This window comes from Macrobrachium nipponense, chromosome 6 (genome assembly GCF_015104395.2).
Source record: "Macrobrachium nipponense isolate FS-2020 chromosome 6, ASM1510439v2, whole genome shotgun sequence".
Lineage (NCBI taxonomy): Eukaryota > Metazoa > Arthropoda > Malacostraca > Decapoda > Palaemonidae > Macrobrachium > Macrobrachium nipponense.
The window spans coordinates 119,987,807-120,006,059 of NC_061108.1; the positions used below are offsets into that span (position 1 = coordinate 119,987,807).

An 18,253-nucleotide genomic window follows, 5' to 3' on the forward strand; every position below is an offset into this window, starting at 1 on the left:
GTGAGAAAAGAGGGAGTTGGGGTGGTTGGGCAGCAAACTGGAAGAAAGGAATCGGGAATGGAGATAAAGCAAAAGGCTAAAAGAAGGGTGCAGTTGTGGGTCGAAAGTGCGCTAAAAATACCTTTAGTAAAACCTACAAAGCACCTCATGAGGTGAACGTACCTACTGGCGGCACTCACCCTCCTACAGAGATAAAATGCTAATGAGAATAACAAATGAAAAGCAAATGCACAAAGAGTATCCTTTACAGACACTCCCCTACTTACAACCTTTCAACATACGAACTTCCAGAGATAAACAACTTTAATCATGAATTAAAACTGCATTTTACTGTATTATTATCATATTTTGCATAATGTGTTAGTGTATTTAGGTTTTAAATATCATTCGCATTAATAAAATACTCTATAAAATACAGTAAAGTGCAAGTATTGTGTTTTAGTATAAAACATAAATAGCACTGTACGTATTGACTCTGAGCATATCAAATTGAACTTACGAACAAATCAAGACACAAACAGCCGTTCAGAACGTAACTCGTTCATAAGCAGAAGAGCGTCTGTATGTGAATTCTTTTTTTTTTTTTCTTATTAATTCTCCGATATTTTCGTTGCTCTAATGATTTAGTGCGCTTTATTATAAAATGAATCCCTTACCTTCGTCAAGAAAGTCTTCCTCTTCGTCATTTGCCCTGAGACCTTGTCTGTGGTCAGGATCGCTCACTGGTGCCATGACTTCCTCAAGGGTGGGTCCTGACTCCTCCAGAAGCTCTTCCAGGCGACTCCCCAGTGCCTAAAGGAATTATGAAGGAGGGACAGAAAAGAAGAGGTTGTTACCATTGAGGGAAAATAGCTACGTCCTTCTATAATCAAGCAAGCTCTTGGACCTATTTATTATGTCATTTAATTAGTAGATTACAGTCTTGAGGGATGATAAACCTAACTCTTAAAAAGAGGCATGTTAAATGATTTTAAAAAATGTGAAGACTTAGATTCATCAGCTGACTTCTATATTGTTTCACAAAACGCAATTTACATAACTGATCTGACGTGAAGCATATACAAATATTCTTAAATTGAACATTTGATTTTGATGAGGAACCTTGAATTTCTCCTTAAAAATGATAGTATGACAACAAAATAAAATGAAACCAACTAATTATTCCATTTCCTTGTAATCTAACCTCAGCCCACTGATAAAACATTCGTCCAGCAGCTTTTTGCATGATGTGAATTTTCCTAGCTCCGGATGGTGGCGCCCTTGACAGAGGCCCGGAAGGTCTGTACATGGGTAGTGACATCTTGAGCCAGGCTGGCCACGCCCCTCTGTTGCAGCGGTGCACGAAGTACGCCACCTCCATCAGGAAGGCAGCTCTGGAGACGACTGGCGCTCCAGGCTAAGAAGAAGGAAATGAGTTTCAGTTTTATATGTCAATCCTCCCCCGGTCCTCAATATTGTTATTTATCTATTTATTTATGTACACGTATGTTTCACTATTTTTTTAACATTTATCTATTCGTATTTTAACGATGTTTTAAAAACACTTAGTATTTATACGTTTCACGCTTTTTTTAAACATTTACTATTTGTATGTTTAACAATGTTCTAAAAACAGTATTTATACGTTTCACGTTTTTTTAACAATTACTATTTGTATGTTTAACGATGTTTTAAAAACATTAAGTATTTACATGTTTCACGCTTTTTTTAACATTTATATATATGAATGTTTCACGATGTTTTAAAAACATTTTTATTTATATTTATACTTTTCACGCTTTTTTTAAACATTTAATTATTTGAATGTTTCACGATTTTTTTTTAAACATCGAGTATCTATATGTTTCACAATTTTTGTAAACAAATATTTATTTGTATGTTTCACAATGCTTTAAAAACATTTAGTATTTATATGTTTTTTATATGTTTCACGATTTTTTAAACATTTACTTATTTGTATGGTTCATGATTTTTTATAAACATTTACTCAATTGTATGTTTCACGATTTTTTTAAACATTTAGTATTTATATGTTTCAGACTTTCTCAAATATATACGTATTTGTATCTTTCACGATTTTTTTAAATATTTATTTATTTATATGTTTCACGATTTTCTAAAACATTTCACACACTTGACACATTCAAGTACCAACTAACTCAACTTAAGTTTCCTCGAGACCAGTGACAGCCAATGAAATAAATGCTACATCACAGACAGACATTCCAGTTCCCACCAGGTCTAAGATATACTTCCCAGGTCCCATCAGGTCAAAGAAATATATTCAAGTACCTACGAAGTCAAAGTAATAATCTCCAGTCCCCAACTGGTCAAAGAAATACATTCTAGTTCATACTACGTCAAAGAAGTACATTTTGGTTCCCATCGGGTCAAAGAAATACATTTCAGTTTCCACCAGGTCATTGCAATGCATTCAAACCTCAACCAGATCAAAGACATGCATTCCTGTACCCACCAGGTCTAAGAAATATAGTCAAGTACCTACCAACTAAACCAAATACATTCCAGTTCCCACCAGGTCGCAGAAATACATTCTAGTTCCTACCAGATCAAATGAATAAACTTTAGTACTCACCAGGGCAAAGAAATATATTCCAGTTTCCATTAGGTCAAAGAATAGATTCCAGTTCCAAGCAAGTCAAAGACATATATTCCATTACCCGCCAGCAAAATTAAATATATGCCAGTACCCACCTGCACAAAGAAATACACTCCAGTACCACCAGCAAAAATACATACGCACCTGCTCAAAGAATACACTCCAGTACCCGCCACCAGAAATAAATGCATTCCAGTACCCACCAGCACAAATAAATACATGCCAGTACCCACCTACTCAAAGAAATACACCCCAGTACCCACCTGCTCAAAGACATACAATCCAGTACCCACCTGCCCAAAGAAATACACTCCAGTACCCGCCAGCTGAAATAAATACATTCCAGGACCCACCAGCTCAAAGAAATACACTCCAGTACCTACCAGCTCAAATAAATGCATTCCAATGATCCACCAGCTCAAAGAAATACATTCCAGTACCCACCATCTCAAATAAATACATTTCGGTACCCACCAGGTCAAGAACAGCAGCAATGAGCTGGGAATCGGGCACGGCGCCCGGTTGGCAAGTCTCCAGCAGGAAGTTGAACCTAAGCATCCCTTTTCTCACAAGTTCGATAGGAACCAGCTTCCTTTCTCTCACTAGGACGACACTTGCCTCGTGAACGCCCCCGTCCTGGTCTAAACTGTTACGTCGGCTTGGATCTTGAAAAGATACAGAAAATTCTGAAATTACGAATAATAATGTTATTGTTAGTATTCACGAAGCACAGACATGTTTATGGGACCAGCCAAAATTGAACTTGCCTAACAATCTTTCAGAAAATAGAAGCGCAATTGAAAGTTGTGAAGTAGAGTATAAAAGCAGAGTATAACAATTATTGTAATCACATTATATTGACAAAAAAATTCTTCAATTTATGAAGGCTAAAATTAGCCCCAAAAAATATGGATAAGGTCTCTCTAATTCTGAAAAAGGGACTAATGAAAAATGCAGTTTTGTAGAGATAAGTTCTAAGAAATCTATATAATAAAACGAAAATCTAGGATATGCGTGTCTTTCGCAAAATATATGGTGGGCAGAAGGTATTCTCGGGGCGTCTAAGAACCGAAACTTATTGAAAAGAACCAAAATCTATTGAGAGGCTTAAATTAAGAGACAGAATGAAGAAGAACCTACCAGGAGTTTCGTCACAGCTCCAGTCTTTTTTTCTGGGTTTACCAAAGCTAATCCTTCCAATGTGGTCTTCCACCACCCTCCTGGCTTGAATAAACTTCTGGCTCATGGGACTGGAAGCAGAGGGTGTGAGAAAATTCACCGATGAAGGAGTAAATAAAGCGTTAAGAGATAGTTAGAAACTGAAATGTAAATATTAGGAAGGCATTAAATTATTCAATACATACATTTCTTCACTTGTTATTTCACAAATAAATAAACTGAATAACAATACAAAATTGCAATCAAAAGGGTAAGGCCATATCTCAGACTTCTTCAACAGTCATTAGGACACTAATGCCTTTCATACAAATTCTTTATAAAGTAAAAAATGTTTTACAAATAAGTATACAACCGGACTACTTCGATAGCAACTCAGATCCCAATTATAGGTGAATGACATCTAAAACACTTATGAATGCAAATACAAAATAATTCAATGAAAAAAAATGAGGTGATATTCCTACAAACTTTTCCCACAGATATTAGGATAGATGCTTTCCACACATATTCTTCATATTATTATCATTCAGTAGAAGAACCCTATTCACATGGAACAAACCCACAAAGACTACGGTATTCACCAAAATAAGCTCGTTTTCTTCAATAGGTACTAAAAGAGATGCTGATACATTACATTTCCGTACTGCTTACCCAGCTCCCGGTTTGGTGACGAGCCTCGGACGAGCGAAGCCGTGAACTAACCCGTGGGAGATACTGTGGGTTGCAGTATGAGACAGGCGACGGGCTACGGCGGGGGGCAGCTCAATGGGGTCCCCAGGGCCCATATAACTGTCGCCGTCGCTGCTACGACCCCGAAGCCAGCTCACTTGTCGCGGATGATGATGAAAGAACGGGAAAATCTTAATTATATTTTTATCAGCCACCATGTAAATTCGCCTTTCTGTAAGGCATCTCTCTGTATGGATGCTGAGTTTAGTCTACCTTACTGGCAAGTGAATTTACACACACAGTAGGTCATTTAGTTTCATTTGCATATGTAGGCCAAATGCCATTAAATCTACTCAGCAAACTGACATTTTTCCTAGTTTAACCGTCAATTTTTCTCGTTTCAATCAGCTAGTGAATTCGAAGTCTCTTGGCAAATGAAATTTGCAAATGACTCGTCCAGTTCACTGATTCACCAAAGCTGAACTCACCTAACTTTGAAACCTTCCTTGATTTGGGGTGGGCATTGGGGGCTAGGTGGTCCTGCTCCTGACGGGGTCCCAAAATCTGATGGTGGCGCCGACGAAGTGTCGATGCTGGACTCTGACCTCCGGGAGATTCCTATCCAGAGAATAAAGTCAAGAGTTAGTTTCCAGCAATTTAGTGGGAATTATACAGTTCGTTTCAGGAAGGTCAGTTACTCTTCCTAATGAATTTACCTTGAGATCTTAATAAATAAAAAAGCTGACTGTTTCTCGATGTCACCAAAAAAATAAAAGTTAACATCAGAGAAACAAAGATAGGATATTTTTCCTATAATCACTATAACTTTTCATATAACATGATATGCAATCCAATACAGAGAAAACTACTTGATAATCATAACAAAAGGAAAATGATAACTGAAAATAAATACAATACTTGAAATGTGTATGAAAGGGACAACTAAAATCCCTAAATAAGAACACTCCGCCGTTCTACAACGATTAACAAACAACGATTGAATCCAGCCGAACTACAAACTGGTGCCAGGCACAACGAAAGGAATGAAAGTATTGTAGACCTCTTGTTGATCGTCATAAACACTGCTGACAGAAGGGGCTTTCCTCATTACTGAAGTGATAGATGTTGATGTGCCCTTCTTCTTGAAACGGCCCTTCCTCCCTCGGCCCCCATCGCTGACCTCGTCGACTAAGGTCATCGGAGAGTCACGGTAAGGTTCTTCTTCCACTGTTACCCTCCTGAGAGTGAAGGTTTAATTGTGTTAGACTTTATCTTAGAAAATGAATGGAATGGTCCTTTTCTCAGGAAGCTAGATTACTAAAACTTCTCACTAGAGGTGAAGCAACAAAGACCATGTCATATAGTAATTTCGTATTTTGATTTTGTGAAATTTAGACTGTGAAATCAGGCAATGAGTCACTTTCGCCTATTCTGAGCTAATGACAGTGAAATGAGGGAGTTTGAGCCATTGGACAGTTAGATAAACCGATCCAAAAAAGGAGATGAAGCATTTGGATCTAAAAGTGGAAGAAGGAGAAAGAACCAATAAAGGTTGATGTCCTATAGTAGACAGTCCCGCATTACTAGAGAGAGCTTAAAACCAATATATGACGGTATCCATGTAAGTACAAAAATCCTTAACACATAAGGTATTCTCAGCAAAAATGGGAAAACACTTATAATTTCTTTCCTACCTGGATTACACTATAAATAGCATTAAATTTGAAAATAGAAACTTCGAGGTTCATTCCCTATTGGAGCAATTATTACATTTCAACATATTCTAATAAGAAATTGTAATAGCCACAATGCCCTGTTAATTTCTCGAATTCTTTGCTCTTTTTTGGATACGCTTGTCACTACAAAGCCTTAAGAAGATATTTGAAGAAATCATGATGTCCGGTAGCGGGAAACGAACCCGCGTTGCCATAATCACGACGAGGTCACCTTGCCGACCGTCATGAAGTTGGAGCTCAAGGCTTTGAAGTGACAAGCGTATCCAGAAAAAGAGCAAAGAATCCGAGAAATTAACAGGGCATTGTGGCTATTACAATTTCTTATGTATCTGGTAAAAATGACCAGTAGTCTCTGCATATTCTGATAAATCTACAATTTAAAGGGTAAACATTAATTATAAATTATCAATTCCTTTTCTACTGTATAATTCATTTTAAATTTACTTCAATTCACAGCACAAGTACCTCACAACGCGAGTCGTCTGAATCTTCTGGGGCTGTTTGTGAGGTCTATCAGCTGAGTCGATCAGTCCCGAGAGAGCTACCCTGCGGAACACTCCACCATGGCCCTCCCTAATGTACCCTAACAGCTGCCTGATGTCACAATACAGTGCCTGGGGAACAAAAAGGTTTATGATGAATGAAAACGGAGGATTGCAGGATTCTTCCATAATTTTGGTGTTTTTCATCAGTGATGAAAACTGCCACTAAAATTTCTTTAGAAATTCTCTACTGCTCATACCAAAAATTTAAATTTAGGTTTCAGTGCAATATACTCATTTTCAAACTGAAAACAAGTTTCAAAAGATAATTTCATCAAGTGTAATGTCGGTAAATGCTCTCCGCCTTAGTTGACATAAAGCGTACAAAATTATATGAAATGAGAGACAAAAAATAAGATAATGAACGTACGACTAAATGGAAAATATTAGAACAAATAAAAAAAATTAAATCTGGCACCTGAGGGAAACATCCACTGGTCTATCACGAGATTAGAAACCAGTTACCATCTCCGCGACACTCACCATATTCTCTGGGTTCTTCAACTCCTTGCTCGAAGCCACGAAACGCGACACGAGCGCCTTGAAAACTGACGCCACGAGTTGGCCCTCGATGCCCCTGGAGCCGGCGCCCCCGAGGGAGGCCCCGAAGTTCGTGGCATAACCTCCTTGCTGATTGTCGACGGCCTTGCCCGTCCCCGGCCTCTTGTTACCTGCAGGCAACGCTGGAAAGGGTTATTTCAGGCATGAGGGAGAGAAAGGGTTCTACGGGGGCGAAGAAGGAGGAGGGCAGGGTGTTCAACTGCACAGGAGGAATGAGCATTCGGATATTGCAAGGGCCTTGATGACGTATAGCTCCTCTTTTCCACTGAATCGTTACTATTCATAAGGGGGGAAATATTCTGATTTTAAAGCTTAATTTATTTGCTTATTATTTAGATCATTTTGGCATGAAATTACTAGAGCATTTGATATAAGGTTCACGAGTTAAGTATACTCTTAATAAAAGAAAACAGTATTAATGAACTACCAAATGAAATTTATGTTTATGAATGCTCAATTAGAAACTATTTATTTATCTGATGCTCATGCAGCTTTGGATATCCACAGGGCTTATGGCAACAACCTCTTTGGGACTGGGTTCATCATACTTCCGAACTTGTTATTATGGAGGGATGTTAAGGTCCACAACTATATAGCCTGATGCTCCATTAAAATCCAACAGAACAAGTTGTCAAGTGACCTACCTGGGCACAGACCTTTAATAGTAAAAGTTGAAAACAGATGTAAAGGAGACGTGATCTCTATTAGTTTGAGTTATAGTGACACACTCATACCCACGAGATTCCCCATGTCATTGTTACTATTACTGGCATAAAGATAAAAGTCAAAATTAATTTTATATGCTAATCAAAGAAGAGGGAAAAAGAACTAGTATTTTTTAAAATATGAGATTAAACTAGCTGATGAAAAAAAAAAAATTCTGTACTAGTACTTGTAATGCAAGCTAGCTTAAATTACAAAAACCTTGTACGTACGTGTAATGTCTTACCATGTTACAAAATCATTATACGTACATATATACTCATGTCAGACCAAGTTACAAAATATGAAAAAATTCTGTACTTCTAAGTTGTCACATTAGGTGCCAAGATAAAAAAGAATTTGCTTGTAATTTATTTATTTAATGAAGGTACAAAACGTTACTTACTTGTAATGTGAGATTAACATACGAGATTTGGAACACCTTTAACTTATGTGATTAGATAAAAAAATTCCTTTCGTAATTGTTTCTCATTATGCTATACTATAAAAAAACATGTGTTCCTGTCATAGGAAGCTACAAAACAAAAAAATGAACTGTACTCCTAGTATCAGATTAAATTACAAGATAAAAATATAAAAAAAAAAAACTAGTAAAGCCAGTTTACATTACATGAATAAAAATCCTGTATCGGGTTACAAAAGAGCCTGAAAACTTACTCATGGGTGATAGAAGGGACGCAGGATCAACACAGAATCCTAGGAAAGCGTGAAAGAACTCCAGGACATCATGCAAGGATTTGGTTTTGACAAACGTCCTCAAAAACCTCCTGAACTCGCTCTGGTCGAAGCGAAACAGCCTGCCCAGGAGAGCCTGGGCTGTGTACCTCAGGAAGTCCGCCGGAGGACCTCGGGCGCCTTCGTTACATCCATGAGGGCATCCAAGATGACGGAAGATCCTGCGAAATAGATGGCATACCTCTAAAGTACAGGATTTTTCTAGGATATGGCTTTGCACTACATGTTTTCAGTCATTATCCAGCGACATTCTTTTCCATGTATCTGTAAAAACGTTTGATTTTGGTCTTAAAGAACATAGAGAGTTTGTCATTTTTAAATAGTTATATCTGTTATAAATGTTCAAGAGTTAACGAATTTTATAGATTAAGATATAAACAGATGAAGTACCCTACATGAACTTGAAATCCATCACTGTTCAAACATTAACGTGCTTATTATAAACTATGTTTGGCGCTTTCAAGCAAGAGGATAAATAAAAGCAAATATAAATACGGCATTTATAATAGTACCAGCACAGAGCAAAATCAAATGAATGTGACTAGCTGATGATTCATCAGAGATGAATACCAGTACAGCTACCGCAGTCAAGTAAGGAAAACAAATTCTATGCCAATCAAAACAAATAACATTTATTTATACCCATTATTACCTGAAGACAGTATCCATGAAGATGGCATGTGGACCAAAGTCCTTGTGTTTCTCAGAAGGCTTTCCATCGTCGTCCGCGTGGTCATTTCCCTTGTCTTTATCTAATTTCTCCCACTTCTTGGTTGGTTTCAGGAGACCCAGGTCGAGCAGGAAATCGAGCAGATGCAAGAGAATCTCGCACACGCGAAGAGAACATATGTGGCTGTCGCGTTGACTCACGGATTGTGCTGCCTGTTGCAAAGTTTACAAAAGGATTAATCTCATCACAGAACTGCATTTCCTAAAAGAACAGGACTGCATCTCCTAAAAGAACAGAACTGCATTTCCTAAAAGAACAGAACTGCATTTCCTAAAAGAACAGGACTGCATTTCCTAAAAGAACAGGACTGCATTTCCTAAAAGAAAAGATTGTGCTGGTTATGATTGTTCCATGTGCATAGATCACAAAAAATTTTTACCCATGGATTGGTTTGCCTGTTGCAAAGTTAAACAAAAATATTAACTTTCAAACGACTGAATTTTCCAAAACAGAAAAATATACTGGCTATGGAATGTTCTACCTGCAGACTTTACGCAAATTTTTATCGAAAGTAAAATTAATTCACTCTGGAACAGATTGTGAATTGAACTGAATGTAGAATTTAAGCCAAAGGCCAAGTACTGGGACTTGTGAGGGCATTCCGCGCTGGAACGGAAATTGATAGCATAAGGTTACAAAGGTGTAACATGAGGAAAACCTCAAAGCAGTTGCACCATTCATCAATTCTTGGGAGAACGTGGAAAGTAAGAAGGAAGAAAGAGAATATGAAAAGAGATACAAGAAAGGGAATGAAAGGAGTTGCAGCTAGGGGCCGAAGGCACGCTGCAAAGAACCGTAAGTTATTCGTGCGATGTTTACACCAAGGTTAAAGAAATATTTTTAAAAATACATTTTAAACTGCTACTACTTAGGTTCATTATTTTTTCCTGAAGGTACAACATATTAAGTGTATCACAAATCTGAAACTAACTACTACCTGCAAAATGTAAGCAAACTAGCTTTGCTAGTGAACGCTAACTTTCTTTCGCATTCTCGCAAGATGCCATGTCTTCCTTGAGCTTGAAAACACTGAAAATAATATTGCTTTCATGAATATATCTTGAAAGCTACTGCTCCCTACTTACTCTCAGCAGAACATGTAGATTGATATGACCATCTCTCGTTATGTAGTGAGTCGACCCGGGAGCCTCAGCTTCCTCTTCGTGTGAATACTGAATGTTGGAGTCGGTCTGGGATCGGGAGAGTGGAGGCCGCTGGTAAATGATCTCGGCGTCCGTGCTTCCATTTTGCGAACCCTAGAAGTAAATGCCAACGTAGACCGTCAATTGGATTGCAAACGCGTGATTCATTTGTTTGTTTGTATGGTGTTTTTACGTTGCATGGAACCAGTGGTTATTCAGCAGCAACGGGACCGACGGCTTTACGTGACTTCCGAACCACGTCGAGAGTGAACTTCTATCACCAGAAATACACATCTCTGACCCCTCAATGGAATGCCCGAGAATGGAACTCGCTGTCACCGAGGGGGCAGGCCAAGACCAAACCGACCACGCCACTGAGGCGCTACATGTGGTTAATGAGGGCTATTATATTTCCTATTCTGACAGAATGGCATGGGCGGAGTTTGTACTGAGTTTTTAAAGTGCATGTATGCTGCATAGCGATGCTCAACGATTTATTTTCAAGCATAGCAAATGTCTCAGTAAGCAGAAACGCTTTTTATAAGTTCTAGATAAACAAAATTGAGAAAGGTTTATCATCTCTAAAAAAAAGAATTGTATCTAGACTCTTACATAGGCGCTTTCAAATAAATATAAACCAAGAATACTTGGCAGAGGCAAGTGATTATACACGAGGGTTTGTGCACTTTTTCTCCCGAGATGAAAAAGCAGGAAGAATATCAAGTTAGAATCTTTCAAGTTGTTTATTTTATCTGCAGAATCAAAGTTCGTCTCATATACTTCAAGTTTGAGTGATTCTTCAAGCTTATAACTATTCATCCCCATGCTTATGGAGTAGGCTACGGTGAAATATATATACCAGCCCAAACTTTTGCTTCTGTGCAGTTACTGAAAATCCTTGGCCCACCAGATGCAGAAACTGTCTATAAATCTCATTTTGATCACATGTTGTTTGTATGGTCCGTGAGACAGTACTCAGCAATTCACTATTTGTATCTAATTCTGTGACTCAGATTTGGAACTGTCTCTGTTTTCAATGACTCAGATAACCTTCCATCTATTAATTTGTATGTCTATCGCTTCTATTGGGAATGAAACCCAAGTGTTACAGTCACTCCTTTTTTTTCTTTTTTTTGGGCATGGCCCAAATAAGACCATTATGAAGCCTGCCCCGAGGGCCTCTTGAACGAATAATACAAGCGTCTCAAAATTACAAGTCTGTCCCTGAGGTCCTCTGAAAGATGGGTCATTCAAGAATGGCCTCCGTAGGTATTCTGAAGAACGGCACAGCATCACAGTCTCACATGCTAGCTACGGAAACTAGCAAACACTACACAGCTCGATCCATGCTCCGAGTATCGCTACACAACAGTTTTCTATGCAAAAAAAAAAAAAAAAGACATGAATACTACGACTGAAACGACGGGAATCTTTTACTAGGCAAAATTAAGTTAGTCTAAAAATTAAAATATTTATGATAAATGCTGTCCACAACACGGTTCTAATTGCATCAATAAGCTTTGACTGTCGCGCGACTAAACATTTTATGAAATCAATTTAGAACTTGAAAAATACATAACTGCCAAAAATGAACACATCTTCATATCAAAGTTTGGAGTAAAACCCAAAACATAATAAAAAGAGATTGGTAAAAGCAAAGTACTGAATATTGAAACATTTAAATACCACCAGTTGAAAAAAAGAATAAATAAGAGATATTTTTCCTGGCGAAAGTACTGTACACGAACTCAAGCAAACAATGGTGAATTAAATAAGGTAATGAATAATAACAGTGGATTTAAACCTAACAAAAACTAAAAAAAAAAAAAAAAAAAAAAAAAAAACTCAAGGAGATACCAAGTTCCAACTCGAGCAAAAAAACCAAGATAATAATATATTAAGACTTAACTACTGCGCAACACGAGAACACGCAGAGATTGAGACTTCCACTCAGTTGAAGATGACGACAGATTTGGGTCTACCTAATACTCAGGAGCACGCAGAGGGGGTACCGAGGTCAAACCAAAGCGGAAATAGGTCACGATATAAAAGTGAGGAAGATTCGGACACAACCAAAAGAAGAATACACACCAGGTGATATAACATGCTGGAAGTTAAGTATATCTTAGTTTAAACAGACCACTGAGCTGGTTAATTAACATCTCTCCTAGGGCTGGCCAGAAGGATTTATTTTTACGTGGCTAGGAACCAACTGGTTATCTAGCAACGAGACCTACAGCTTATTGTGGGACCCGACCAACATTATGTCGAGAAATTAATTTCTAATCACAGAAATAAATTCCTCTGATTCCACGTTGACAGATAACAAGTTGGAAGATGGTAATAGATCTGAGCTCAACCTTGGGGAAGATGACAACGGAACTGATACTAAAACAAGGGAACAAACGCCAAATGATGAAACCTACCTGAAGATGATACTGGATCTGGACCAAACTAATGAATGAAATAACCTTACTCATGATGGCAATAAGCCAGACCCTTGGAAAAATAATCTGTATAGGCAGTTAGATTAAATTCTAATTAAGTAAGACGGCACAAGAATATAGTGAATAAATAAAAATTAATTAAACTAAACGCTGAATTGAGGTAAACCAAAATGTTATAGTCTCCTAATGCTTAACTTTATTCAAACAGTCAGATGATAGTACTCACTATATGCGTATTCTGAGGATAAAAATTAGGAATTCTTACAAGGTATGAGGAAGGAAAATTATATCAGATTGGACTCCCAGTAAAACCTCAAGAATACGTTCTAAAATTACAATTCCAGCAGGTATAAACATGACAAAACCACACTGAATTTGAATTCTACTAATGCAACGAAACTACTCACTGAAATTCTAAGAAAATGACACCAAAATATCTATTTGAAATCCTTACATATTCACACGACACAAGACAACACTGAATTAGGATTCTAGTGAAGCAGAACAGTGCAAGAAAATCCCTGCTAACTAGACCAATAATATTCAATAAGAACAGAGGTTACATAAATTATAACAATATAAATAAAGGGGAAATCGCACGATAATACTACACTAGAACTCTAATGCGATGCCACAGCAATACAGAATCCATATTGTAATACCATAAATACCTGGTCCCGCCATCCTTGCTCACTGGGCGAGGGGGTATGCTGGGTGACGGTAATGATCGGGTGAGTCGTCCCGGGTATCTGTGGGTAGTGGCGGTCAGGGCGTCCCTCGCCCACGTACCTGAAGGTGGGTGAAAACAATGTCACCTGGTGGTCCTAAAATCATTGGATTTAACACCCTTAAAAGTTTGTGATACTAAATCCACTTGATTAAAACACCCTTAAAAGTTTATGATCCTAAAACCACTTGATTTAAACACCCTTAAAAGTTTGTGACCCTAAAACCACTTGATTTAAACATCCTTAAAAGCTTGTGGTCCTAAATCCACTTGATTTAAACACCCTTAAGAGTTTGTGATCCTAAATCCCTTGATTTAAACACCCTTAAAAGTTTGTGGTCCTAAAACCAGTTGATTTAAACACCCTTAAAAGTTTGTGATCCTAAAACCACTTGATTTAAACACCCTTAAAAGTTTGTGGTCCTAAAACCACTTGATTTAAACGCCCTTAAAAGAATAGTGACTTTAAGATCCTTTGATTTATCCACCCTAAACAATCATGGTCCTTAAGGGATCTGGTTTATCCACCCTGGAAAAATTTCGGGAATTCAACCATAAGATTCATCCACCATTGGAAACCTTGGCCCTTAAACCATTTGAATTCTCCGCCCTGAAAAATCGTAGTTCCTAAAACATTTGATCAAACCATCCTTAAAAAGGGTGGTCCCAGAACCATCTGATTTATCCTTAAAGCATTTGATTTATCAGCCTTAAAAATTGTGGGTCCTAAAACCATGTGATTTATCCATCCTTAAAAATCGTGGTCCTTAAACCATGTGATTTATCCATTCTTAAAAACTGCGGTCCTTAAACCATGTGATTTATCCATCCTTAAAAATCGTGGTCCTTAAACCATGTGATTTATCCATCCTTAAAAATCGTGGTCCCTAAACCATGTGATTTATCCATTCTTAAAAATCGTGGTCCTTAATTAAGCCATGTGATTTATCCATCCTTAAAAATCGTGGTTCTTAAACCATGTGATTTATCCATTCTTAAAAATTGTGGCCTTAAACCATGTGATTTATCCATCCTTAAAAATCGTGGTCCCTAAACCATGTGATTTATTTACCATTCTTAAAAATGTGGAGTACCCTAAAAACCCAGTGTGATTTATCCATTCTTAAAAATTGTGGTCCCTAAACCAGGTTGATTTATCCATTCTTAAAACCAAATGTGGTCCTTAAAACCATTTGGGATTTATCCAATCCTTAAAAAATCGTGGTCCATAAACCATGGTGAAATATTCCACAATCCTTAAAAATTAGTGGTTCCTTAAAACCTGTGATTATCCATTGTTGATTTATCCATCCTTAAAAATCGTGGTCCCTAAACCATGTGATTTATCCATCCTTAAAAATTGTGGTCCTTAAACCATGTGATTTATCCATTCTTAAAAATTGTGGTTCTTAAACCATGTGATTTATCCATTCTTAAAAATCGTGGTCCCTAACCATGTATTTTTATCCATTCTTAAAAATCGTCCGTACCATGTGGAAATGTATTTGCATTCTTAAAATTCATGGTCCTTAAACCATGTGATTTATCCATCCTTAAAAATCGTGGTCCCTAAACCACGTGATTTATCCATTCTCAAAAGTCATGGTCCTTAAACCATGTGATTTATCCATTCTTAAAAATCATGGTCCCTAAACCATGTGATTTATCCATTATCAAAAGTCATGGTCCTTAAACCATGTGATTTATCCATTCTTAAAAATCGTGGTCCTTAAACCATGTGATTTATCCATCCTTAAAAATCGTGGTCCCTAAACCATGTGATTTATCCATTATTAAAAGTCATGGTCCTTAAACCATGTGATTTATCCATCCTTAAAAATTGTGGTCCCTAAACCATGTGATTTATCCATTATTAAAAGTCATGGTCCTTAAACCATGTGATTTATCCCATTCTTAAAAATAAAAGTGTTTTTTGGCCTTAAACCATGTGATTTGATCCATGCCTTAAAAAATCGTGGTCCTTAAACCATGTGATTTATCCATCCTTAAAAATCGTGGTCCTTAAACCATGTGATTTATCCATCCTTAAAAATCGTGGTCCTTAAACCATGTGATTTATCCATTCTTAAAGATAGTGGTTCTTAAACCATGTGATTTATCCATTCTTAAAAATCGTGGTTCTTAAACCATGTGATTTATCCATTCTTAAAAATCGTGGTCCTTAAACCATGTGGTTTATCCACCCTTAAAAATCATGGTCCTTAAACCTTGGATTACATCCTTTAAAAAACCATGTCCCGTTACCATTTGTGATATTTATCCATCCTTAAACAATCGTGGTCCCAAATATCCATCCAAAACCATTATAATTGTGTCCTAAACCATGTGATTTATCCATTATTAAAAATTGCGGTCCTTAATTAAACCATGTGATTTATCCATCCTCAAAAATCGTGGTCCCTAAACCGTGTGATTTATCCATTCTTAAAAATCATGGTCCTTAAACCATGTGATTTATCCATTCTTAAAAGTCATGGTCCCTAAACCATGTGATTTATCCATTCTTAAAAATCGTGGTCCTTAAACCATGTGATTTATCCATTGTTAAAAAGCGTGGTCCTTAATTAAACAAAGTGATTTATCCATACTTAAAAATCGTGGTCCCTAAACCATGTGATTTATCCATTCTTAAAAATCGTGGTCCTTAAACCATGTGATTTATTCACCTTTAGAAATAAGAGTTGCCCTTAAAATCATTTCATTTACCCATCCCTAAAAATCATGGCGCTTAAATCATTTAATCTGTCCACCCTTAAAAATAGTGGTCCTTAAATTGCATTGCCCATTTAGGAACTATTACGCAGATGAAGAAGCATTTTGCATTACAATCACTCAACTATTCGAAAGGCACTAAAGATCAATTTGTATTTCCAAATACATCGCAACTTGCATTCAACATCATCTCCATCCAACATCAGAATTCCAACCTGCTTTGGAAACACCCACTACAGAGCAACATCATTTCAGGATATCTATCTTGAAATCTATCTTATGGAAACAACCTCATCCTTGAATAATATCACTCTTTCTGGGACAAGCAAGTGCTAGACTTCCTTTTCCATGAAATCTTCCTATCTCGTGTCCTCACAGATTTCCTCACATATTCAGGAGGCATCGGGCACTTAAATATCCTCACAGATCACTATTGTCTTTTAATAATTTTGCCCCTATAGGAACCATTAAACCCATATGTTGTAAATGTCATGGTTATTAGATGTTATAGAAGGTGGACCCCCACTTTTTCGCGCTTCACTTCATCGGGAACTTTCACCAATTCACAAATTTTTCTATGGACCGTATCTCTAAAATTATCACTGATTCGTTAATTTTTTTTGTAGAGCAACACTGTCTTCACAGTTATAAGAGTTTTAGTTTAAGGGGTATAGGGTTTTTGGCAGTTATAAGCATTTTTAGTGGGGATTTTGCATTTTCACAGATTTTGCATTTCCCCGGTGGGTTCTAGAATCTATCCCGCGAAAAAGTCGGGGAGCACTACGGCTCAGAAATCAGAAATCATCATCATCATCCATTGAACTGACTCCTCGCATAAAAACACTCTCATGAACAACAACTGTCAACTGTTTCTGAGCCACAAAACATTAAGACAGTCTTCAAATGAAACTGCCTTTCCCCTAAACCTCGTCATCCATTTGAAGGCCCAGAAAACATGAAAATAACTCTCCAATTATCAAAATCAAAACAATGCAATGATTCAAGATATGGCATGACTGAATTATCTGTTCTCATTTTCTTTTATATCTGATTTTATATGGGAAACATTTTAATTCTTTGTATGCATTGTAGTACTAATTTACATCAAGGTCTATGTGGAAGAGTTGGTGATGTATTCTTTACTTACTGACTCCAAAAACTAAAATGCTGTTCTGTTCAATAATGAGGAACGTACATAGAATTGAATGGTATCGACTTTTATTACCAGGCATAGATTACAAGATGTTTAGTTTAGATGATTTATTAAAAGTTATATGAAAAGTACAAGATTACTTCCTGGAGAAATGCAGTCCACTGCTACTGCTGCTTTGCCATATCGGGTGTGTGTTATATTCATGCATTTGTGACAAAATGAAACAGAAATTTTAAGCGTTAAAACACTGACTGTAGTTCAAGTTCTGTTGAGTCACTCAGAAAGCATCTACATCTGAAAGTGTTAAGATTTAAGGGGGATCAAAGTCCTGGATCATGTCTTGACTTCCTTAGATTACAATTCACCTTAATTTTCTTCTACAGCTGGGTATAACAATTCACGAGTATGACATCTAGAGAGAACGTGTGGCATACCACATAACATCACTAAAGTTGAGGATAATCAGCCAGCCAGTAAATGGCAAGTTAGTACATTTTGGCTTGTTCTTGGTAAATATTATATAAACCATGCTATAGAAGCACAAATCACTTATACT

The 18,253-nt window shown here is 37.1% G+C and overlaps 1 protein-coding gene across 1 annotated transcript in view; it reads right to left on the reverse strand.

The window, feature by feature from the left end:
* Positions 1-18,253, reverse strand: part of LOC135216070 (protein unc-80 homolog) — a 185,941-nt gene that overhangs the window by 74,474 nt on the left and 93,214 nt on the right. The window contains exons 21-33 of the mRNA XM_064251065.1: positions 13,756-13,873; positions 10,581-10,751; positions 9,418-9,647; positions 8,688-8,926; positions 7,230-7,429; positions 6,670-6,818; positions 5,529-5,706; positions 4,957-5,086; positions 4,451-4,625; positions 3,761-3,870; positions 3,095-3,306; positions 1,184-1,396; positions 657-792 (exon numbers count right to left, since the gene is read on the reverse strand). Coding sequence (XP_064107135.1) covers positions 657-792; positions 1,184-1,396; positions 3,095-3,306; positions 3,761-3,870; positions 4,451-4,625; positions 4,957-5,086; positions 5,529-5,706; positions 6,670-6,818; positions 7,230-7,429; positions 8,688-8,926; positions 9,418-9,647; positions 10,581-10,751; positions 13,756-13,873 — 2,261 coding nt within the window. The remainder of the gene's footprint in view (positions 1-656; positions 793-1,183; positions 1,397-3,094; positions 3,307-3,760; positions 3,871-4,450; positions 4,626-4,956; positions 5,087-5,528; positions 5,707-6,669; positions 6,819-7,229; positions 7,430-8,687; positions 8,927-9,417; positions 9,648-10,580; positions 10,752-13,755; positions 13,874-18,253) is intronic.